At 23.2% G+C, this 24,983-nt stretch overlaps 1 protein-coding gene across 3 annotated transcripts; it reads left to right on the top strand.

Annotated features, from left to right (window-relative positions):
• The first annotated feature begins 866 nt into the window (after window positions 1-866).
• LOC122860475 (tyramine receptor 1-like) lies at window positions 867-19,850 on the top strand. Of its 3 annotated transcripts, XM_044164303.1 has the most exons (5): window positions 867-965; window positions 1,082-1,219; window positions 13,283-13,581; window positions 13,664-14,435; window positions 14,524-19,850. In XM_044164303.1, exons 3-5 carry the CDS (start codon window positions 13,304-13,306, stop codon window positions 14,719-14,721), a joined length of 1,248 nt encoding a protein of 415 aa, XP_044020238.1. In that variant the 5' UTR covers window positions 867-965; window positions 1,082-1,219; window positions 13,283-13,303; the 3' UTR covers window positions 14,722-19,850. The 3 variants fall into 3 exon arrangements, with proteins under 3 accessions (XP_044020238.1, XP_044020240.1, XP_044020241.1); XM_044164305.1 differs by lacking the exon at window positions 1,082-1,219; XM_044164306.1 differs by lacking the exons at window positions 867-965; window positions 1,082-1,219 and adding an exon at window positions 1,658-2,149.
• The last annotated feature ends 5,133 nt before the right edge of the window (window positions 19,851-24,983 follow it).

Genomic DNA, 24,983 nt, shown 5'->3' with positions numbered 1-24,983 from the left:
TTTGGTATTTAACATGCTGAAAATATATTTTACATTAACTCTTTGATGCGTGTGATAAAATTTTAACAACTTGAAATTGTTGTTAAAAAAAAAATAAATAATACAAATAAAATAAAAATAAAAATATATATATTGTTGACCTCTTTATTTTTATAATTTTATTTTATACTTTGTGTTGATTTTTATGTTCGTAATATTTAAAACTCCCGAAGAAAAAACTGTACAAATTTAACAAGCATTTAATTGAAATTCAGATAAGTTTGTTTGTCTTTTTTTTTGCTTGTTTGTTTGTTTGCAAGTAATGAAAATGCTTTAAAAAAAAAAAAAAAGAAAACATTTATTTTTAAAATAAACAAGTATCAAAAGTTGAGAGAAAATATATTGCAGCGTGAATTTTACTTTTTTCTTTGTATCATTGTTTTAATATTGTTCACAGCATATCAAATATCTTTTGTCTTTAATATTTTGTACATTTTATTTTTCTATGCATATATTATTCTTTGTATTATTTTATTTCATTTTACTCTTTGGTTTTACCATTTTTATTTAAAAAAAAAAAAACCCTTATTGTATTTTTATTTTTTCATCCCTCGGTTACATTGGTAAAAAACAAAAAAATTTTTAATTGTTTAATCTATTTTCCATCTGTATAATAAAGATAAAATGCAAAATTCAAGTGTTCAAAATATTTTACTGTAACATGTGTTAATGTAATATAAATTATTGTCAAAATAATGTAAAAATTGGATTAGAAATTTTTTTTGAAAATTAAGTGCGCTTGCGTTTTGGTCTTTTGGACATTAGCGTCGACGCAATTTGTTAACACCGGCGCATATATATTTCAAGAAGGGATAACAAACCGTTGGCTTCAACAAGATGTGTGTAGTATTCACCGAACAATCACGGTGCGACGGTTTTACACCGGAACCATGTCGTCGTGTACCGCATTTGATAACCGACCTCAGGTAACTGTGTTGATATTTTTTCATTTCATTTTATAACAATTGTATTTTTTATTTTTTATCAAAAAGTGATGGTTTTGTGTTTCAAAAAAATGCATTTTTTTTTTTCATGTATATAGACTGTGAAAAAATTCCGTAACACTATTGCATCGTGAAAATTGTTGAAATATAATTTTCAAAAAAAAAAACCTCGTGGGATATTTATTTTTTTTTTCAAATAAAATTAAATGAATATCATATTTCATTTATTCACAAAGGTAATTTATAAACAAAATAAAAAAAATAAATAATAACATTATTTAATTTATCAAAGAAATTTTCATTTTTATCTGAAAAAAAAAAAATTAAAAAATATAATTTACAAGAGTATTATGGTATCGAAATAAAAAATAAAAAATAGAATTAAATATATATATATAAAAAAAAAAGGATTAAAAAATGAAAGAAAAAATTGCTGTGAGTGAGTGAATGGTTGGCTACTTCTTAACGGAAGTCGAGTGATTAATAGCAAGATCGACATTTCAATCATGGTTGGATGGTTTTTTGGCGAGGTCGTTTTGTCGACGGAGGTGTTTATAAACTATAGCTGACGATCCGCAAGTAAAGAGACAGTATGAATAGGGGCTGTAAAAGAGCTTAAAAAAAAAAAAATATAAAAATACACATATACCCTCCACACACAAGAGAGAAAAATAGAATTAAAAAATAATAATAATAATAAAGATATTATGTTTTACCAAAGGGTTAAAAAAGCTCACGAAGACTGGGTAAAAACCACGGATTATCGATTATTGTAAATCACTTTATAAATAACCGATCCTCCAAGAGTACAGGCTTAAATGTCGCCTGTATAGAGGTGTATTTTATTTACCTCTCTATATTTTTTTTACCAGAGAAAAATCACTCATGGGATTGAAAATATATATATATATAAATAAAAGCTCTATTTGGTATATTCATTGTGACGCACTTCAATCCATGCTTTGATAATAATATCATATATAAAATTGAAAATAAAAAAAAAGGTCATAAGAGATTTTTAATATGTGTATATAACCGCAAGCTCATTTGCGTTTTATATTTATCAAAGAATATATATAAAGTTTTGAGTTATTAAAAAAATATAATAATTTCGCACTCACGCAAAGTTGAAAGTCACTCTTTAACAGAGTTTTTCAAGTCTTTATGTAAGTACCCTAGTTTTTATGAGCGACTTTATTTTTCATAGAATAAAAAATAATATAAATAACAATACAATTGTTTTTGAACAAAGTTGTTTTAAATTATTGTGTAGTAAAGAAAAAGAATTAATCATAAATAAAAAAGCTCAATGATTTTACTTGTTGAAAAACTTTTTTAAAAAAATAAAAATACGATTTTACAATGTGCTTTTTTTTTGGGGGGTGATTGTTAATTGTTTGAATGGTAAATTTAGTGGTAATTTGTCATGTTTAAACGAGTCATGGAGACCATGTTCATCGCCTCTCAATTGCTCTCGAAAAAGTAATTTTATTTTACACAAATTATACTCGCACGTTCGTGTACGATAAACGTTATTTCGAAACGGCACGCCAAGGTCGATTATTTTTCTATAATATATATTTTCTATTATCATTATTTTTTTTTTAACTAAAAAATTACAATTGTTATTTTATATATTGAAAATTTCATAATACGATTTTATTTCTTCGAAGAATTTTTTTGTTATTTTTTTCTTTTTCTTCTTCAATCTTCATGCACTTAGGTTTATTTGCAACCATGAAATATTATAAATATTATAAATTTTTTATTTACAAAAATTTATATATTCGACACATGTTTTATTTCTCACAAAAATTTTTTCCATATAAAATCCTTTTAGTGTATTATTTTTATTTATTTTTTTGAGAATTTTTATACATATTTTCATATTGTAGTCGTTTTAAATTTGATGAAACTCGTGAATAAGTTTATAAATATATTTATTTTTTAACTTTGAAAAAAAATACATGTAAATTGTCGCCTTAGTATTAAAAAGGCCTATGAAAAATTTATCTAAATAAAAAAAGCTTTTTTAATTTTTTTTTTTTTTAATTTTCCATAAAAATATATTGAAAAAGCTCGTAAAAATAAAAACAACTAAAGTCCATAAAATTCTACCTTTATTGTTATTAACAAATAAAAAAATTTTTTATGTCTTTTATAGATTAATTTATGTCAATTTATATTTTTTATGTTGAAATTTTTTTTATCTCAAAATTAGGTAGTTTTATTAAGCTGGAGATAAGCCTTTGTCATTTTAAATTTAAATAATTAAAACATTTAAATTATATTGTTAATAAAACAACAAATATTATTTATTTAATTAAATTTTAAATAATTTATCAAGTGGTATATGAATGCATAAATAATTTATTCATTAATTGAAAATAAATATTTAATTAAAGAGCTTTTTTGTGTACGTTTAATTATGCGAATAATCTAATCGAAAAAAATATAATAAACATTGTGTATCTAGTATGTTTCGTTGTATTTATTTAAAATTCAAAATGTCCTCCAGCTTTTCATTAATATTATATTTATATTTATGAATTGCTTAAATTATTTAAAAATGTTTTCAAGCTTTGCGAAGATAAACATTTTTATTTATTCAGCAAATATAAAAAAAAAACGTATTTCATTGAATTAAATATGATATAGTATTATTCCCTGTTTTCTATTTTATTATTATAAACATATTTTAATATTTTTTAAAGATGAAAAAATTTTTTTGAACACACAAATGTATAAAAATATCATGGAAAATTGGTTATACGATTTTTTTTTTTTATTTATTTTTTATTTTATGAGATCATAAAACACTACCCTTGCTCTCTTTGTCTCTCCCTCTCATTTGGGGTTGAATATTCGATATGAAATCCGGGTAAATGGAAATTCTTCGGATATTGAATGCGACAAAAATTGATATGAAGCAAAATGTGAGAGACTGGAAATAAACAAATCGATAAAATATTTTTAAAATTTTCACAAAAAAAAGATTGAAAATTTTGAAATAATGGAAACATAAATTTGCAAAAACCAAAAATAGCGTCTGATTTATTCACAAGAATAATATATGAATAAGTGATTTTTCAAAAAAAAGCCAATTTATTTTGAAAACGAATTTTAATTACAATCCAACTCATCGATAAATCCGACATTGATTGGCCTGAAAAAAAAAAAATATAAATGTATCATAAAAAGTATTTTAAAATCTATTAAATCTCCAATCATATTAAATTTTTTTTCCATCAGAATAAATTTGAATTAAAGAGTTTATATAAAAAAGAAAAAAAAAGAAAAAAATGAAAATTACGATAGTGTGTCTTTTCGTTTTGCTTCACTCAACTTGGTGCAGTATAATTTGAGTTTACATATCTTAACCCTTTCATTGATTGTTAAAAAAAATGATAATAGTAATTTTTTTTTATCTTGATTCTTGTTAATTCACTTGTGCTTGTTCATTTGCTTCAATTTAAAATTTTTTTTATCCACATATTTATCCACAAGTTTGGTATATTATCCACATGGTTGTATGAACCACATTTTTGTTCAATGAAAGTATGAAAAGAGGGAAAAAAAAATCGTATATAAGAATGGAAAAATAAAAATAAAATCTCGAGTGTATATACGAAGTGGCTTCACCAGTAATCTTCTTCATCTTCCTCGGCTTCTTTTCTATATCCTATTGCGGCGGCGAATTGAACGTTCTTGTGGGTACATCATGTGGATATATATATTTTTTTTTTTATATTTTTTTATATATATATATGCATGCAACACAGTGTACGCCTTGGCTTTTTGTTAACATCTGCTATGCCTACTCACAATACAATGCTGAAATACCAATTTCATTTTCCTATTTATTTTTTTTTCTTTTTCTACTAATTTTTTTTTTTTTTTTTATTTATATTATAGGTATATAGATTCTGTTTTTTTTTTGTCATCTTCATTTTTCCCTTATGGCGTTCTCATCTACTACTGAAGACACCAATTTATTATCGGTATATATATTTTTTTTTTTTTTCGGAATATCCTCAATCTTTTTTGGACGGTCTAAAAGAGTAGAAAATTTCCCAATGGAATAGATAAATTACAAGCTTATATATATACTGTATATAAACTAAATGACGAAAAAGAAAATATATTCTTAATTTATTGTATGAGATTTAAATTAATACAGTTAGGTAAAAAAGGAATGTTGATGTTGAGGATTTAATTTTTAATGATTATAATTATTAAAGAAAATATATTATTTGATTTATTTTTTTTTTTTAGGGCTTTTAGAATTTTTCTATGAGCTTTTTTTGAGTAAAAAAAAATAAAGTGGCCTTTTAAAATAGAGATAATTAATTTTTAAAAAAATATATAAATTTTTATTGATTGTGGAAAAAATCAGTCTATTTTCACAAATTTAAATTGTTATTATTTTATGAAAAAATTTAAATTTAGTATATAGTTAAATTAAACTAAAAATTTATCGATTTATTAATTATTTTAAAATTAATTTTATTATTTTTAACAATGCCATTAAATAGTTACCCTAAAATACAAAAGATAACAAAATTAATTTTAACAGCTATATCGATTGACTAACAAAATTAAATTTATTTTTAAAATATTATTTTTGTTAAATTGAGAATGACTCAATTACTAACTTGACGCGGTTCATAAAGTTTTTTAAAATTTTCATGATTAAAATAGCTCGCTTGAAATACGAAAATAAAAAAAAAATAAAAAAATAATGAACATGCATTTTTTATTTTTAAATTTTCAAAAAGTAAAATAGAATTTTTTTTCTAGTACAGAGTTTGACAAAATAATCCATAAAATTCTACTTTAAATACCATTTTTTTTTTTGTTTTTCAATAAATAAATAAGCAAATAATTTTTTAAATAAAAAAATAAAACTAAATTTTTAAAATCACTGTAATATTCATGTAACCAAAATGCCTGAAAATACAAGCTCACGATTATTAAACTAAAGTGAAAAAAAAATAGCAAAAGAAAATAAAATAACAACAAAAGAAAGGTAAGAAAAATATACACTTTTATCCTTTGTCTTTATTATATTTTCATTTTATCTCCCTCATGACCACGCAGTACTATAAAAATCTCTTTTTTTATATATTTTTTTTTTTCATCCCTTCGGAGTTCCTTATTGTTCATTCCAATTTTACTTGGCTCAACGTTAAAATGACAAGGGTTTGACCCGGAAAATTTTAGTCTTCTTTTTGTTCTTATTTACTTGCCTTTTACTTTACCCGGATTTTATGAAAACTGTCTATTAAATAAAATAAAAAATATGAAAAACTATCTTATCCTGTTTTTTGAACGGTACTCACGGTTCACCAAATCTTGTCAATTTTGCAGTTCTGACTTTTTTAAACTTTTTTTTTTTACGTAGTTCTTTTATAATAGACTATCAATATATTTTTTATTACTATCATTTTTTTTTATTTTATATATCTATATATTTGCAAGCTGAATGAACGGATATATAATATTTAACTGATTTTATTTTTATTTTTATTTTTTCAACTGCTTTGTACTGATTCAAAGGTGTTTTATATAGAAAAAAAAAAAAAAAAGTATTTATATAAATGAAAAATAGATAGTTAACTGAAAGAGTTTGTATTTTTTTTTTTTTTTTTATTGAAAATAGATTGAATTGATCATTTGAAGTTGAAATGAAATATCAATGAATGAGAATTTACTCGAGTAAAAATCAAATTAGTTGAATAAATTTTATAAAAGTTTTATAATTTTTTTTGACAGTCTTTGTTATAAAGTAAAGATTAATAATATTTTATATTGAATAAACAATAGATTAAAATGAAGTAAAAAAAAAAATTATTCCCATCATTTCAATTAAAAGTTGGTAAAAAAAAAGATAAAATATCAAACAAAATTCAAGAAAGTTTGTAGAAATAAATTGAGAAAAAATAAAAATTAAATTCATAAAGGTTGAATAAATGTCCAAAAAAGTTTTTTTTAACAAACTCAATGGATTAGTTTTTTCTATGCTGAATTTTGTATAGAAAAAGTAGAGAAAAACCGATAAAAAAAATCATAAAAAAGGATGAATAAAATGTGCTTGTGTGTACATGGAAAAAATATTTATCTTTACATCTGATTGATAAAAAAAAAATTCATCCATCAGTGCATTTACCAGTAAAAAGGATAAGTTCAATTATATATTTTTTAAATTTAAATACTAAAAATCTCGAGTATAAAATTTAAAAACCCAAAAAAAAAAAAAATCAAACAAAATATTATTTGTAAAAAATAAACTCATCAAACAATTTTTATTCCAGGTAAATAATATTTTCCCATATTTTTTTTTATCATCAATCAAACAAAAAATATTTAAATTTTATTGACATTTTTTTAAAAGCATGTGGTATAACACAGCCAACACAAGAAAATATTAATTTAAAAAAAAAAAATCCCCAAGATGTTGAAAGTAAAAAAAAATTATTATCCTCTTTGAAGTTTACATTTTTTTTTTTCTAATAAAACACAAGAAAAGTAGCCATAGAACATTGTAAAAAAAAGGCAAAAATATTTGCATATTAATTTTTAAAACTTTAAAAACATCCATGTTTTTACTAAAATAAAATTTTAATATTAAAAATAATTTTTAATTATCATAAATATATATATAAAACTACAAAAAAAAAATATATATAAATATATAAAACAAATAAATTAATTAATTTATAATATAAATAAAAATAATAATAACAACAAGGCTGATAATTGAAAAGGCAATTACGACAAAAAGTCAGACGAGTAAAAAGTTATTAACTAAGTGTGCCTGAGGGTTGAGAAATAAATAAAAAAATAGAAAAAAAAAAGGGGTGAGAATACTCGAGTACCTTACTTGAGAAAAAGCATCGTAAAAAGGGATTCGTTATCTCTTTGAAAAAAAATTTAGTATATGATTAAAAACTATGAGTTGGCTTGCGGGCATTTGATATATTTTTTAATTTTTATAAAATTAATTTGTGCTCAATATTTTCTATATATACTTTTGGCACAACTGGATCTCTATACTGTATGCATCTTAATGATAAATATTATCATAGGGAGAGAATATAGCTATATACATGAAAATGCAGTGGTGCAGGCCAGCTGATGTTGTCAGATAAGTGAATATATAGACATCACTTGTAATACTATGTACAAAACCGGTGGTTAAATGTTGATATACATGTATAATAGTGATGTGTGCAACTGTGCAAAACTTGCAAGGATATGTATGTAAGCTAAATGATGAGGTGAAATTATGGAAACCAAGTTACAACCCCTAGACAGATTTGCTTCCGCCCAGCGTAATATAACTTCAAAACTCTCAAATCTTAACCATCAATTCACGTCAACTTTCAAGTTGTTATATTTATATTCTAATTATCATATTTACTTTTTTTAATTTGTAGAATTTTGTAAAGGAAATTAAAATATATGTACACTATATTCTGTAATAAATTAAGATGCATACTTATTATTTATTTGTTTTTTTTTTTTCGAATAAATTTCATGGTTTTTAAATTTATTTCAACAGCAGGTTTTTAATATTTTTGTAGAATCAATTTGTATATTGAATTTTAAAATAATACTATGTTCGAGAAAGGATATTGAGAATTAATTAAGTTTTGAAATATTTTTTTTTTTATTTATAAACCTCAATTGGATTGAAAAATTTGAGGGTGAAGAAAATTTAAATACACTTGTTAATATACCTATTTAAAATTAAAAGCTAAAATATTTTATTTTTTAATAATTGTTTGCTTATAGTTTAAAAAAATATTCTTTTGCTATAAATTTGTCTATTTTTTCCAAATAATTATAATATTAATTAAAGTCTTAACAAACGTCTCATAGATTTTAATTTATAAATTTATGAAAATTTATCAATATCTTTTATAATTCATATTTATTTTTTTACATAATCTTATATTTTTTTTTTGGGAAAATTAATAACAACATTATCCCCAATATTTGAACATGATAATATAAATTTTTAATTAAATAAATATACACGCCCATAACAAAAGAGAAAAAAAAAAAAAAAAAAGGTATCGTTAACAATATATAAAAAGATTTCTTTTTTTAACAAATTTTTATAAGAGCTCTTTAACGAATTTTAGCTCAAGCACCCAATAAAATTCCGCGCAGTTGGCTTTTCTCATCGCTTAAAAGCCAAAAGCAACTGGATATTTCATGGTCGAGAAAAGCCAAAGGTTACACTCAAGTCCAAGCTCATAAATGCAATATACAATGTATATTTAATGCAAAATGAGATATAAAAAATAAATAAAAAATAAATAAAACAAGCGACAAATATATATATATATATGTAAAGATAGTAACCACACATAGATAGCAACATGTGTATATAGGATTTTGTGGTGATCCAGTGTACTCAAAATTGCTTTGCACATATATATACATATTATTAACAAGCTATCAAAGTGGAATCAGACAGAGGAGGATGTACTGTTGAATTTACCTAAAGGCATATATAATATGTATCTCCCCACACACACACACATACACACAAAGACACACATAATAATTTTATACCCCTAACGAATAGACATATATATATTTTGTGAGAATTTTGTGGTCAATTGTGAGTGTACGCTCGAAGAACACGATCGACACGCGGTTAGAAATTCAATGTCGTATCATGTGGCAATTCCCAAATCACCAAAATTCTCTCCCATATTCTCTCTCTATATATACAGTATTTTATAGACAGATATAGTATCATTGAATGAAACCCTCCCCCGGGAATCACAAATGAGTTTCATGGATGAATTCAACCGACTTTGATAATCGACTTTGGACCTCGATGGCGTTTCGATGTAATTTACCAACATATATATATTTTGTACAAGCAAGCAAACGTTTATTTTCTCTCTCTCTCTCTCTCTCTTTTCATCTCGATCTCTGTCTTTTTCAACTCGTATATATATATATGGTTAATGCCGGCACAGGACATTGCATTTTGATTTGAATTCATCGATCGAGATCCAACGTGATCATCTAACTTTGTTATAATTATTATCTACGTGTAATCATATCAAAATATAATTGACCAAGTTATTTAATGCCCTGTTTAAATATTTAACTGTTTAAATATTTTATCATGTTAATTTATTTCAATTATTATTATTAGTTTAAATGTTTTTTCGAAAAAAGTTTGACGGGGTTTGTGAATTTTACTATATCGAAATTTTGATCATTAAAAGCATTTATACACAACCCCTATATGAATATAATCATAGTTTAAAATACACTTTGCTTGTATATTTTTGTATAATTGACAATGTCATAAGGGTAGAAAAATATTGTAGGTATTATTATATTTTTTATGATGATGTATATAATTTATAAAATTCGAGGAAAAGTCACGGAATAATAGGAAATTTTTAAATATATTTGTTCGGTGGATTATTTTTTTTTTTTTTTATTAATTTTTTATACTAGTATGAGCTCATGGTTGTAGGGTTTGTATGTATTTTAAGTATGGAATTTTATATCGTGAAATTTAAACCGAGTTGATATAATATATCGACAGAAAATCGATAAATATAATGTGACGGGTTATATATTGTTTTAAATTTACTTGGAAATTGTTAAGGATTATATTTTCTTATTGGATGTATTATAGTGTAAAATATTATGTCACGAGCAATAATAAAATAAAATTTATTATTGTGAAATAAAAATGTTTCACATGTTGGGTAAATAGTGTAATTAAATTCAATATTGTATATTATTTACACGCGGGTTACTGGATAATATATTGTGATTATAATAATCAATGATTTACATTTATAAATACCTGCATATTGAATATTTCATTTACAAAATTACATTGAATGTTTCGTACGTATTGTTTTGTGATATTAATTAGTTGATTATAATTATAAAAATTTATATGAAAAACAAGCTACAGATTTTACGCACTATAACAACTAACAAAAAAATCATAATGGTATTTTAGAAAATCTGTGAAAAAAAATTGTTCATGAAAAATTATCAAAAAAGATAAAAAGAGTTATCCAGCTGATGTTTGAGGCAAATATTTCCTGGCGTAGACCAATGTGCGTAGTTCACATAGTCTACACTAGATTATATTTGCCTCAAACTCAAGATCATGTGATAGATGGAGGATCTTGCTTCACAGATAGGAGAACTGCCAGAACTGTCAACGTAAACATAAACGATGAATTACCCAGGATTTGAACTGGATACCAATAGAATAAGAAGCTGGGCTCTTGTCAACTTAACCATCAGCTAACTCGATGAGCTCAATAAAATAATAATACTTTATTATTGATTTGAAAAAAAATTCAATATTGTATATTATTTACACGCAGGTTACTGGATTATAATAATCGATGATTTACATTTATAAATACATATACTGAATATTTCATTTACAAAATTACATTAAATGTTTCGTACATTGCTTTGTAATATTAATTAATTAATTAAATAAATTGTATGGAAAACAAGTAACAGATTTTACGCACTATATTAAAAATAATAATTAACAAAAAAATCATAATGGTATTTTAAAAAATCTATAAAAATAAATTTTTTTTTTATTTTAATTTTTTATCATTTTTGTTTATTTAAATTTTTTGTATTTTATATAAAAAAAATTGACTAGTTTGGCACTTGTACACACACACTGATATTATATACGAATTTTCATGGAAAAATTATCAAAAAAAATAAAAATAGTTATCCAGCTGGTGTTTGAGGCAAATATTTTCTGGCGTAGACCATGCGCGTAGTTCACAGGGTCTACGCTAGATTATATTTGCCTCAAACTCAAGGTGATGTGACAGTTAACCGTTAACCAACTACGTACCAAGAATCATCAAAGACATGTGGTGTGGTAAAACTAAACATGAGAACGAATGTGAAACTGATCAGGATTTGAACTTGATACCAACACATTTAGAACCAGGGCTCTTGTCAACTTGACCATCAGCTAACTTGATGGACCCAAAAAAATAATTATACTTTATTATTGATTTGAAAAAAAATTCAATATTGTATATTATTTTAACGCGGGTTACTGGATTATAATAATCAATAATTTGAATTTATAAATACATGTTGAATATTTTATTTACAAAATTACATTGAATGTTTCGTACATTTAATTAATTAAAAAATTTGGTATTTTAAAAAATCTATCTGAATAATTTGTTTTGTTTATTCAAATTTTTTGTATTTTATAAAAAAAATAATTAACTAGTTTGGTACTTGTACACACACACACTGATATAATATACGAATTTTCATGGAGAAATAATCAAATTATTATGAAATTAATTTAAACAAAAGAAAAAATAAGTCTTCCTATCCTTCTATTATAAAAAAATAAAAGTAAAAAGAGGTTTTCCTCTTTTGAGATGATTGTGATTTGAGGCAAATATTTCCTGGCGTAGACCAAATGCGTCGTTCAATGGTCTATACTAGATTATATTTGCCCCAAATGATAGAAATTCACCGTTTAGTATGACTTGAGATGATAACAAATGAAGACGTAGGTATTTGAACTCCCTACCACACGATCATGAGGTAGGGCTCTTATCAACTTAACCATCTGCTTACTCAAGGAACTCAGAAAAATAACTACTTAATTATTGACTTGAAAAAATATATGTCACTGCATTTACTCTTGTATAATTAAAAATGATGAATGAAAAAAAAAAAATACATAAATATTAAAAAAAAAAAAAATAATAAAATAAAATTAATTGATATTAATGCTGTAGAAATTTTATTATCTTTATGATCAATTGCAAGTATTAAGGTTGTGAATATATGCTAATGCCATAAATAACATTTAAAAAAATAAATTAAATAAATTAATATTAAATATTCTAAAGAAAATTAAAAAAAAAAAAAAAATGATAATTTAATTAATAATAATATGTTGTAATTGAGAAAATTAAAAAAAAAACATTTAATTAAAAATTCCGTTTAACATATCGCGTTTCTTGTAATATGATAAAAAAAAAAAATTATAAATACTCCAAGTAAAAATTAAAAATCATTATTTAATTATTTTAAATAATAATAATAATTCTACCTCTAATTTGTGTCAATAAAATCAGTGAATAATTAAGAAAAAAATATATACATTAATTAAATTTCAAGAATATCCGGATAACGATAATAAATAAGTTATAGAAATGAGAAAAAAAAAAAAAATATCATTAGATATAAAATTAATTATTTCATATGTTTTATAATTATGTTATTAGTTGGAGAAAATATAAAAAAAAATGAATGCCAGTGGTGAATCAGCTGGTACAATGACAACAGTGGTAGATTACGATACTGGTGGTTGTCCTTCTCCAGAGAATGAAAATGGTTCAACAATGGAAGCATGGGAAGCAGCAGCTGCCTCTTTAATCCTCGGCTTTCTAGTACTGGCAACAGTACTTGGAAATGTTCTTGTAATTTTATCAGTTTTCACCTACAGACCACTAAGAATTGTACAAAATTTTTTTATTGTATCACTTGCTGTTGCTGATTTAGCTGTTGCAATTCTAGTTGAACCGTAAGTTGTTAATTATCATACAATTTGAATACATAATAATGAATACATTATTGTTATATCTTTTCTCTAAATTTGTTGATAGATTTAATGTTGCATATCTTGTATTGGGTAAATGGATGTTTGGTATTCATCTTTGTAAACTTTGGTTAACATGTGATGTACTATGTTGCACAGCAAGTATATTAAATTTATGTGCAATTGCACTTGATCGTTACTGGGCAATAACAGATCCAATAAATTATGCTCAAAAAAGAACACTCAAGCGTGTACTTGGTACAATTGCTGGTGTATGGATATTATCTGGTATTATTAGTTCACCACCTTTAGCCGGTTGGAATGATTGGCCAGAAGAAATTGATCCTGGTACACCATGTCAATTAACAAGAAGACGTGGTTACGTTATATATTCATCACTTGGTTCATTTTTTATACCATTATTATTAATGAGTCTTGTTTATCTTGAAATATTTCTTGCAACACGTAGACGTTTACGTGAACGTGCACGTCAAAGTCGTCTTGGTGCTGTGACATCAACACGTCATAAAAATGATAATGATGATGCTGAAGAATCAGTTAGCAGTGAAACAAATCATAATGAACGTTCAACACCACGTATACATGCTAAAACAAGTCTTGTTGTTATTGATGATGATGCTGCAACTGAAGTTACAGTTAGTTGTCATGATACATTAAAAAAATCATCAAGTCATCCACGTAGACATGGTGTGTCTGGTGCTGGTGGTGGTAATGGTGCAACAACATCAACAACTGTTTATCAATTTATTGAAGAACGACAAAGAATATCATTATCTAAAGAAAGACGTGCTGCACGAACACTTGGTGTTATCATGGGTGTAAGTATATCATCATCATTATATTTTTTTTTCAAATTTAAATTAAGCATTTTCTAGTTTAAATATTTTCATTATTTATTATTAACAGGTATTTGTTGTATGCTGGTTGCCGTTCTTTCTCATGTATGTTATTGTACCATTTTGTACAGTATGCTGTCCATCAGATCAAATGGTTTATTTTATAACTTGGCTGGGTTACGTTAATTCAGCTTTGAATCCTCTTATTTATACAATATTTAATCTCGATTATAGACGTGCATTCAGACGGCTGTTACACATTCACTGATTCAATTAAATATTCATTTGTATAGCCAGGCTGAACTTTATTTAAAACTGATTGTTCAATGGATTTCTAGGCGAAATCAAGTTGAACGACTCTTTTTTTTTTTTATAACTCAATATCTATAATTTAATCTTACTTTTCATATATACACACTGCAAGATTATTGATGGTCTTGAATTTTTCACAAAATTACATGTTATATATTCAAGATATTATCGAAAAATTTTATCATTTTAAAATTTCAAATTTCACACCCACACACAAAAATCATATTATCATTATTATTAGAAAATTTATTACTTCTACTTTTTTTTATTTTCGATTTATCGCTGCATAAAAAGTCAAAATAATATTTAGAAAAAATAAAAAAACAAAATTCTCATAGGTGTTTCTTCATCACTTGCTGATCAATAAATATTTTTTTATTATTATTTTTTCAATATACTTTCAATATTGTTATTTATGTTTTTTTTTCTTTTTATAAATAAAAAAAAAAAAGTAAATATTGATCAGTGAGTGTTGGCTGCGGGCAACACCGTTGGTAAATTCGCTCGAATTATAATTGATCGCTGGGCCGGAACTTTAGCTTGAGTTTATATCGATGAGTTTCGGGTATGCTGTTGTTTCGAAACAATTATATATATATATATATATATAATATATATATAAAGTACAAAATTTTAGTAGAATACAACAATTGGCAAATCTATAAAACACAATTCAAAAGAGATCCCTCGAGATTTATATATATAGTTATTATAAATAAAATGTATAGTAGTCGAAACTTAATGTGCAGAAAAGAACCAAGTCCATTGTTATATTATCTTTGTTTTAATATATAATTATAAATAAATATTAAGTAATGAAAATTAATGTGAAACTTTCAAGCGCGAAAGAATGAAGCGCGTTTCGACTAGACGAAGTATAAATTAATGAATATTTCAGTCAGAAGTATTATTTTAAAAAATATCTATGCATATATACGTGTTATAAAAAAAACAGGAACAAATTAGAATAATAAATATTATTATTACTATTATTATTATAAATAAAGAATAACAATATGAAGAATTTTTTTTTCTACAAAAAGAAAAGAAACTAGAAAAATTGACCAACATTTGAAATTAGTTGTATTATTATTTATTATAGATGATTATATTGTTGAGAATACATATTAAATTCATAAATTAATATGCAGTTTATGTCCGTGTGTGTGGATGTGTTTATGAGTAGTTTGTTTTTTTTTTTTTTAAATTAAAACACAGTACTTTGGCTGGAGGGTATTTTTATTCTTTGAACTGTTTTATATATGCTTTTTTTTATTTTTATTTTTATTTCATGTGCAATACTATACTGCACAGAATTTTTTTTCACAATACGATCGAGAAAAAAATGCGGAAATTGCGCGGAAATTGAACGACTTGAAAGTGGTGTGTGCAATGGTTGTTGAGAAAAAAGGATAAAGGGACTGAAGGGGACGAGTAATGATAAAAAAACAATAGTAAAGAAGAAAAAATATATTATTTATAGAAAATGAAAAATAGATTTCACGCACTATATAATAAAAAAATAATAAACAAAAAAATCATAATGGAATTTTAAAAAATCTATCTGAATAATTTGTTTTGTTTTTTAATTTTTTTTAAATCATTTTATTTAAATTTTTTGTATTTTATAAATCAAAAAATTAACTAGTTTGGCACTCGTACACACACACCCTCACTGATATTATATACAAATTTTCATGAAAAATTATCAAAAAAAATAAAAAGAGTTGTCCAGCTGATGTTTGAGGCAAATATTTCCCGGCGTAGACTAAGTGCGTAATTCACATGGTCTACACAAGATCATATTTGCCGCAAACTAACGACAAATAGTTGCTCAATAATGGGTTTAACCGAAAAAGGTCTTTCTTAAAGTATCAAGCATGGACAGAAGCGATGCAACAGAAGAGATTTGAACTCGATATCAATATGAAACAAAAACACAGGGCTTTTGTCAGCTTTACCATCAGCTAACTTGATGAACCCAAAAAATTAATAAACTTTATTATTGACTTGAAAAAAAATTCAACTCAAAATTAAATTATTCATTATTTCACTGCATTTACTCTTGCATAATTGAAAATGATGGATAAAAAAAAATACATATAAATATTAGAAAAAATAAATTAAAAAAATAAAATTAAACTAATTGATATTAATGCTGTAGAAATTTCATTATCTTTATTATCAATTGCAAGTATTAAGGTTGTGAATATGCTAATGCCATAAATAACATTTAAAAAAATAAATTAAATAAATTAATATTAAATATTCTAAAGAAAATTAAAAAAAAAAAAAATGATAATTTAATTAACAATAATATGTTGTAATTGAGAAAATAAAAAAAAAAAAGATTTAATTAAAAATTCCGTGTAACATATCGCGTTTCTTGTAATATGATTAAAAAAAAAAAAAAAAATTATAAATATTCCAAGTGAAAATTAAAAATCATTATTTAATTATTTAATTAACAACACTAATTTTTTGTCAATAAAATTGGCAAAATAATTAGAAAATAAATAAAATCAATTTAAAAAATTTACACTTACAGTTATTTAATTTTTTTTCTTTTTATATATACTTAATTTTATTATTATGGTTGTGATAAGGTTGTGAAATTTATTGTTTCCATTATTTTGAGTGATAAAATTCTCTTCTATAATAATATTATTTAAATGTAAAATAATAATAATAATAATAGTAATAACAAAGTTTGAATGGAAAATTTAATCATGATAGTGTCCAAATGACAAACTTTACCACAACTTCTCTGGCATTAGATAAGAAAATTCAACAATGTCAAAGAAATATATATAGTTTTTTTCTATTTTTTATTTTTTATTTTAAGTGATCGATTGAGTATTGCGGTTCAAAACGAACTTGTGGTATTCAATCCTGCACTAGCTTATTTTAAACTTTTATATTCAAGACAAGAGGATTTACATGCAATTGTTTTACGTGGATTGAATTTTCATATGTACGTGTTACAATACACATGTACACACATAAAACTACACACATAACAAACTGGACAAACCAAATTAATTAATTAAAATCACCAGCAAACAAGTACAACCATTTTTTTCTCAATTCAACTACATTGCCAGTCAGCCAGTATAAATACAACAACCGTAGTAAAAAAAAAAAAATAAAAATAATTATAAATAGATTACCAGGTATTTTACAAGACTTTTTAAAATTTTTTTTTCTTTTTTTTATCTTTATTTAAGACAAGGGATTTGTTTGATTATTATTATTTTTTTTATTCATGTTTAAATGGAGTTTAAGAATTACTAATTAGTAAAATTTACTTGATTAAAAAATGGGACAAATAATTTAATTTTCAAGATAATAATTTAATTATAAAATACTTGAAGTTATATAATATTGTTGGAATAAAAATGAGCAAAGATTTATGTGAAAATGATAAATTTTTTTGCGACTATCGATTGGTTATAAGCTGATTTCTCCTTGAGTCTGAAGCTTCAGTAGATATTTTCTATTGAATACAGTGAAAAATCCGTTGCAACCACGACAAAAGCAGTTGAATTACAAAGTGAGCAAAGAAAAGACTATCTCTATAAAGAAAAGCAAAAAAAAAATAAGCAAAAATATGCATTAAAAAAAATATATATACTCCAATAAAATGGAAAAAATTGTAGCGTGCAAATGATATGAAAATATCAAAGCTCATATCTCAATAATTTATTTCTAAATAAAATTCAAGAGTCACCTTCATTTCCCATCAACATAACTCATTATTCTTCATGCATTATAATTAAAGTATTATTTTTCAAATTCAAACCATGCTAAAATTTAAATAATATATATATTTTTATTTAATTTTTTGTAGAGCTTGCATTTTTACTTTTTTTTTTGATATAGATACACAAAAAAATTTCAGTCAAGATATAAAAACGTGAGCATGAATATATAATTTATACGTAAAAAAAAAAGGAAAAAATTCAAATAGAAAAAAATAAATAAATATAAATAAATATATAACATGAATTTATATTTCTTCGGACCATTTTTATGTCAAAGAAAATGACTGATGATATTGAAATGCAAGTTGTGTTTGTGTTTTTTTTTCTTTCGTTTTGACTCACATGTTTCTAAGTGATCAATAATGTTTTGTTATAAATTATAACATATATATGTATAGAAAAAAAAATACTAGACTCGTGGAGAAACGTGGTCAACCCCTCCGGCGATTAATTTAATAGATAAACACACATTTGTTATTCATATTGAGTATTGAAAATAAAAAATACAAAAAAGTATACATGTAAATTTATTATTAGTGTCCATGTGAGTCAGCAAAATAAAAATTTTTGCAATATATAAGAAAATATATATTTCAAATATTATGTATACTATTAACATCAATCAGTTAACATAAAAATAAAAAAAAAGTAATATTATAATAATAATAAAAAAAAATAATACTACAGTCGACACGGTTGATCCCTCTTTGGAACAAAAAGAAAAGTAAAGTTAAAAAAAGTATAATATAATAAAATATAGTACGTGGTGTAAAAAATTCAAAAGCAAGTAGAAAAAAAAAAAAAAATAAAAAAGTATGATAGAGTATGATGTAATGACTGGTAAAATCATACGCCCAAGGATGAAAAAAAATATAAAAAATAAAAAAAAAAATTTCAAAAGAAGATAAAAAAAATAAAAGTAAAAGCAAGTTTTATTCAAAAAAATTATTTTGAAATTTTGTTATAATGGGTGTGAATAATATTTATCATCTGATTAATTTCAACTAATGAACTCTGAACAACAAATTCAATGGCTTATATATTTAAACTTGAAAATAAAAAATATAAACTTTTTATCAAAGAGTTTTTCATTGAGCCAGTTTATAGGTATAAATCTATAGAGTATATATATATGCAGTAGGGTGGGTGGGGGTGTAGTTGTAGAGGGTGGAGATTCACTCTCGAGATACCGAACCGGAAAGTAATTAAGCCATATTGAAATAAATGCCGAGAGGCATCAGCCGACAAAATAAAACCGATCAAATAATATTATAATAAATTAATAATAATATCGTTATATTATTATTATTATTTAATTTATATTATTAATAATATATATTTTATTTTATAAATATACAGAAAATACTCTGTTGGTTGTGATTAACAAAGTAAATTTAAATTTGTGTGATCTGTTTTAAATGTTGAATCGTGCTTGAGCATTGTTATAACAGATTATAAATGTTTTGTTTATTTTTTTCAAATTTATTATAAGTCTATTTATTATTTATAATAATTTTAGATTATGGAAATAAAAACTTTGTTGATTATGATTGATAAGGTGTTTATTTATTTATTTTTTAATTTATTAAATTTTTTTTTTTTTATTCATTTTGATATTTTTCTATTCATTTTATTATTTATTTATTTATTCAGTTTTTTTTTTCAGCATAAATTCTTCCGTAGCTAAATTACTGCAGGTTTAAAATGAAAAAAAAACAACAAGTTTAATTTCTCAAAAGCATATTTGAAATGGAAAATAGAAATGGATTTTTTTTGTTTATGTAATTACTTATCTATTTATTTATCTATTTATTCATTTTGTATTTTTTTTTTTTTTCACCATAAATTGTTATGTATCTAAAACACTGTAAAATTAAAAAAAAAAAAACTAATAAATTAATAAAATCTTTAAAAGCATATATTTAAAATGAAAAAACATAAATATATTTTTCATTATTTATTTAATTACTCAACTATTTATTTATCTATTTATTTTATTATTTTTTTTTTCACTATAAATTTTTATAAATCTAAAAAATTCTTCAGAAGCATTTTTAAAATATAAAACATGAATGTATCATTATTTTTTCAATTATTTATATCACACAAACTAAAATATGTATGTCAAAATTTTTTTAAAAATATATATAATAATTGAGCAGGAAAAAAAACACACATGAATTATTTAAAATATAAAAAATATTTTCATTATTTTAAAATGCGAACAATGAGGGTTGTCAAACGACATCATTATTCAAATAAATCTAACTATGTACGTTACATATTTGTCATTATTATAATGTTTTATTTTTTTGATTATGTAAATATGATAGATATATTAAAATAGATTGTGAAGAAATATTAAAGATTAAAATAATAAAATTGTTAAGTATGAATGTGTTCTGTAAATTTTAATAGAAATAAAACAAAAAAAAAAAAAAAAGAAAAATTAGAAAATTATTTATAATTATCCCTTGGCTATTTGTTAAACTCGAAACTATTTTTTTTCTTTTTGTTCTTAATGATGACATAAGTTCAAGAGTGTGCAAGCAATTCTCTGCGAAAAAAAAAAATAATAAAAAAATAGTTAAAAAATAAAACAACGATCGTATAATAATTTCCCTCTTTTCACCTAAAAAAAAATGCAATAAATACTATAACTGTACGTAGCATTAACCCAAGTCACGAATAAAAACATAAAAGACAAAAAATTAAAACGTTTATATGTTCATATAAAAATAAACATATATTAAAAAAATAAAAAAAAAAATAAAATAAACATAAAAACGTGAGTAGTTGTAATGCAACATTTGAACAATAAAAAAAAGGGGTAGAAATACGTGTCATGTCAGCCCAGTTTCCGTCAAACAGACAAGAATAATTAAACTAAAAAAAAAAATAAATTTTAATAAATTTTAAAAAAATATATATCAGCATTTATCATGGACACATAATACAAGTACAATTTGCACGAAACAATATCTCAAAAAAAAAAAACAAAAACAAAATGAACAAAAAATTAATTATGATAAAATAATTCCGTCGATAAAAAAAATAAATAAATAAAAAAAAAAAATAATAAATAAAATAATACATCTATAAGGATTGTACGAGTCTATATTTTGCTGACTTTTCATTTATTCCATTCTATTTTCCTGTTCCTGATTGGCAAAAAAAAAAAGAAATAGAAAAAAAAATAAAAAAAAATTTTAAAATATCATAGAGCGTTGTTCTATGATCGAATTTATATTCTGAAAACTTAATTGACTGAAAAAACAAAAGAATAAATAAATAATAGTTGAAAAAAGGGGGAAAAAAAAAATGATTTAAAAAATATATGTTACTAAATTTGACTGATGAGAGAGTAAGGGTGAAAAAAAGGGGTAAAAAAGAAGCTAGATGTAATAATGAGAAAAAAAATTTGTTGGCTTTTGGTATTGTGTCAGTTATAACGAGGCGCATGTGCAAGAAATAGTCGATATAACGCGTGGCAATGAGAGGAGAGGAGAAAAAATAAAAAATAAAAAAAAAAAAAAATAATAAAATGAGAGAATAGAACTCTGTTAGTCTCCAGAATTCACCTGACGTGTCCGATAACCGTGTAGAGTACTCGCACACTCACTTATCTTCCTTCAAATTTACAAGCAACCCATTCTCTCATCACACACACACAAATACATAAATATACAACCCCACATGTATTTGAAACTACCCTCATAAAACTATGATATAATGGTATACTAGTGTCTCATGTCGACCAGCAAAATTTCATTCAAAAATAATACCTCTTTCGACATGAATATTCTCTTAAACATTTGTCTTGCCTTCTCACTCTCTCCCTTTTTTATTTATTATTATTTTTTATTTTTTAAACTATGTAAATTATTTTCATTTCTATTCCTGTTTTAATCTAAAATGTCCCGTGTGATTTTACATTCCATGGTATAATAATATCATTGTACCAACTTCAAGTTGAAATTCGACAACTAAACTAATTTAGAGACAATCGAAAATTCATGTATTCATTTGTAGTTGTTCACTGTGATACAATTATATAAATTCATGAAAATTTATGAAATTATAAATTTTATAATATATAATTAACAACTTATATATATAATTAACATTTATGAATTTGAGTTAATTTTATTTTGATTTATTAGAAAAGAATAAATATTAGCTGAAGAATAAATTTATAAAATTTTATGAAAATTAATTATTATAAATAAAACTATGAATTTATTTATTTAAATTAAAGTAAATTGAATTAAATTAATTAAAAATAATTATACATCAATATTAAATTAAATTTATTTTTTTGTAATATCTTGTTGAAATATTTTTTTTGTTTCAAGTAGTACAAGTCAATCATTAGTAAGACATTTTTACTTTTCAACTTATATAAGTTTCTACAGAAAAAAATTTAACATAAAATTATTTTTTCAATTAAATACATTTAATTGTATTTCAAATATATACGAAATTAAATTTTTATATTTTTTCTTGCTCTTGAAAGTGACACTGTGCCATATCTCGTTTTAAAACTTATTTTCGTCAGTCTGCTTACCGGATCTGACAATGCAATAACCAACTTTCTCATTTATCATTTCACTAACTTATGTCTTATGCATATTAAAAAATTTTTGACACTTTATTTTTAATTGTTTTTATAAAATTATATATTTTTTTTTTTCTTTTACATTTAGTTTAAAGTGTTCTATTGTAGTTGAAAAATATTCAAATGGAAAACACACAATGACGATAATTGTTTTGCGGTTATACAAAATAGAAAAAAAAAAAGCTTTTCAATAGTTTTTTTTTATATTTTTATTATTGGATTTATATATGGGATATATTTTTTTTTTTAATCACAAAAACAATCATGAGTTTTTGACGGTTATAATTAATACATGAGTATTATAAAATTTCATTCGAGAATTTTCATTCATTTTTTTTCTTTTTTTCGGTTGAAAAAATGTAGTGAATTTAAGTCAAATATGTTTTTCGAGAGTGGTATATCGATTTTATTTCCATTGTATTATTTCAGTCTCGATAAAAATTTTTTCAACTCGTACGGTGAGCTAAATAATCCTCGTACTTGTTGATTGAAAAAATAAAAGATATTGAAGAAATCAAAGAATCCAATCTCAAGAATTCGAAAAAAAAAAATTTAAAATTCAAATAAAGTCAAATTACTATTTGTAAAAAAATATCAACCTCATGTTTAACATATTTTTACACATTTAATTAAAAAATTTAAAAATAAAATTCATATTTTTTCAGTATAGTTAAATTAATTTTAAAAAAATCATATTTCTTTTATGATTTATTAATGAAATAAATTTAAAAAGTTTGAGATACGTTTTAATTGATGTATATTTTACATTTTTTTTTTTCATTTTATAATTAAAATTTTATATTTTCAAACTGTTCAATTGAGCTTTCACTTGTCTTTTGAAGAGTAAAAGTTTTTTTATTTAAAATTAAAATTAACAAACTGTGCAATAATTAAATTTCAATATTTTTTTATCATCATTATATATTTTTAACAGTGCCAAAATCTTTTAAATAGTCCATCAATCAAAATGAACGAAGCATTTAACAATTTGAATACCAGAAAATCCACAAAAAGCACCCAGCAGATTGAAAAAAAAAAAAAAGCTCTCTGGAATTTTACTGCAATTGATGTTGTGGGCAACGTTCTACTTTTGTTATTTTTTTTTTTTAATATCCTGATTATTTTTCATCGTGAAATAACATGAATAAAAAAATATTTAAAAATCAACAATAGAATATTAAAAAATATACGAGGTCGTAAAAAGAAAAAAAGGAGAAAACAAACACAAATAAAATGAACAAACAAAAAACATTGTTATAAAATTTTTTTATGATCTAATATTTCATTGATAATCTCAATGATTTACAATAGATAAAAAAAAAAAAGCTAACTAAAAAAATTATGAAAAGAGTTTTTTTTTTTTAAAGCTCATTTTGCAAGTCTTATTAAAGCTCAATGAGATGAAAATTTTAACTCAATGATACTTTATCTAATATTCATAGCAATTCATGTGGAAATTATTTTATAATATGTTAATTTAATTTTGTCTTTGTAATTTATAATATTAACCGTAATCCAAGTATCATCCATCTTTTGGCTATTCAAAATACTTACATTTTCTTCTCTCACACTTTATGAATTTAATCACACTTGCATTGAATTTTCATTGAATTTCATAATATTTGTACAAAGCTATCAAAGTGTGACATTTAATTTAAAATATATATCTTTGAAATGACAGTAATAATATTTTCAATAAAAATACAAATAAACTCATGATGAAATAAATGAAATAAATTAATAAATTATATTTGTCAATAATTTGAAATAACAAATTGTATTTTTTTTTTTTAATTTCAATGCTTCTCTGCTATGCCATTCAAATTCAAATGCAAT

Source organism: Aphidius gifuensis, linkage group LG1 (genome assembly GCF_014905175.1).
Source record: "Aphidius gifuensis isolate YNYX2018 linkage group LG1, ASM1490517v1, whole genome shotgun sequence".
NCBI classification, from domain to species: domain Eukaryota; kingdom Metazoa; phylum Arthropoda; class Insecta; order Hymenoptera; family Braconidae; genus Aphidius; species Aphidius gifuensis.
Note: the sequence above shows the minus strand (reverse complement) of the source record. Positions and strands in the feature narration are given on the sequence as shown.

Coding starts and splice junctions, on each gene's coding strand:
- LOC122860475 (XM_044164305.1), top strand. CDS start 13,304: ATGAATGCCAGTGGTGAATCAGCTGGTACAATGACAACAGTGGTAGAT. Junction 13,582..13,663: donor GTTGCAATTCTAGTTGAACC/GTAAGTTGTTAA, acceptor ATTTGTTGATAG/ATTTAATGTTGCATATCTTG. Junction 14,436..14,523: donor CACTTGGTGTTATCATGGGT/GTAAGTATATCA, acceptor TATTATTAACAG/GTATTTGTTGTATGCTGGTT.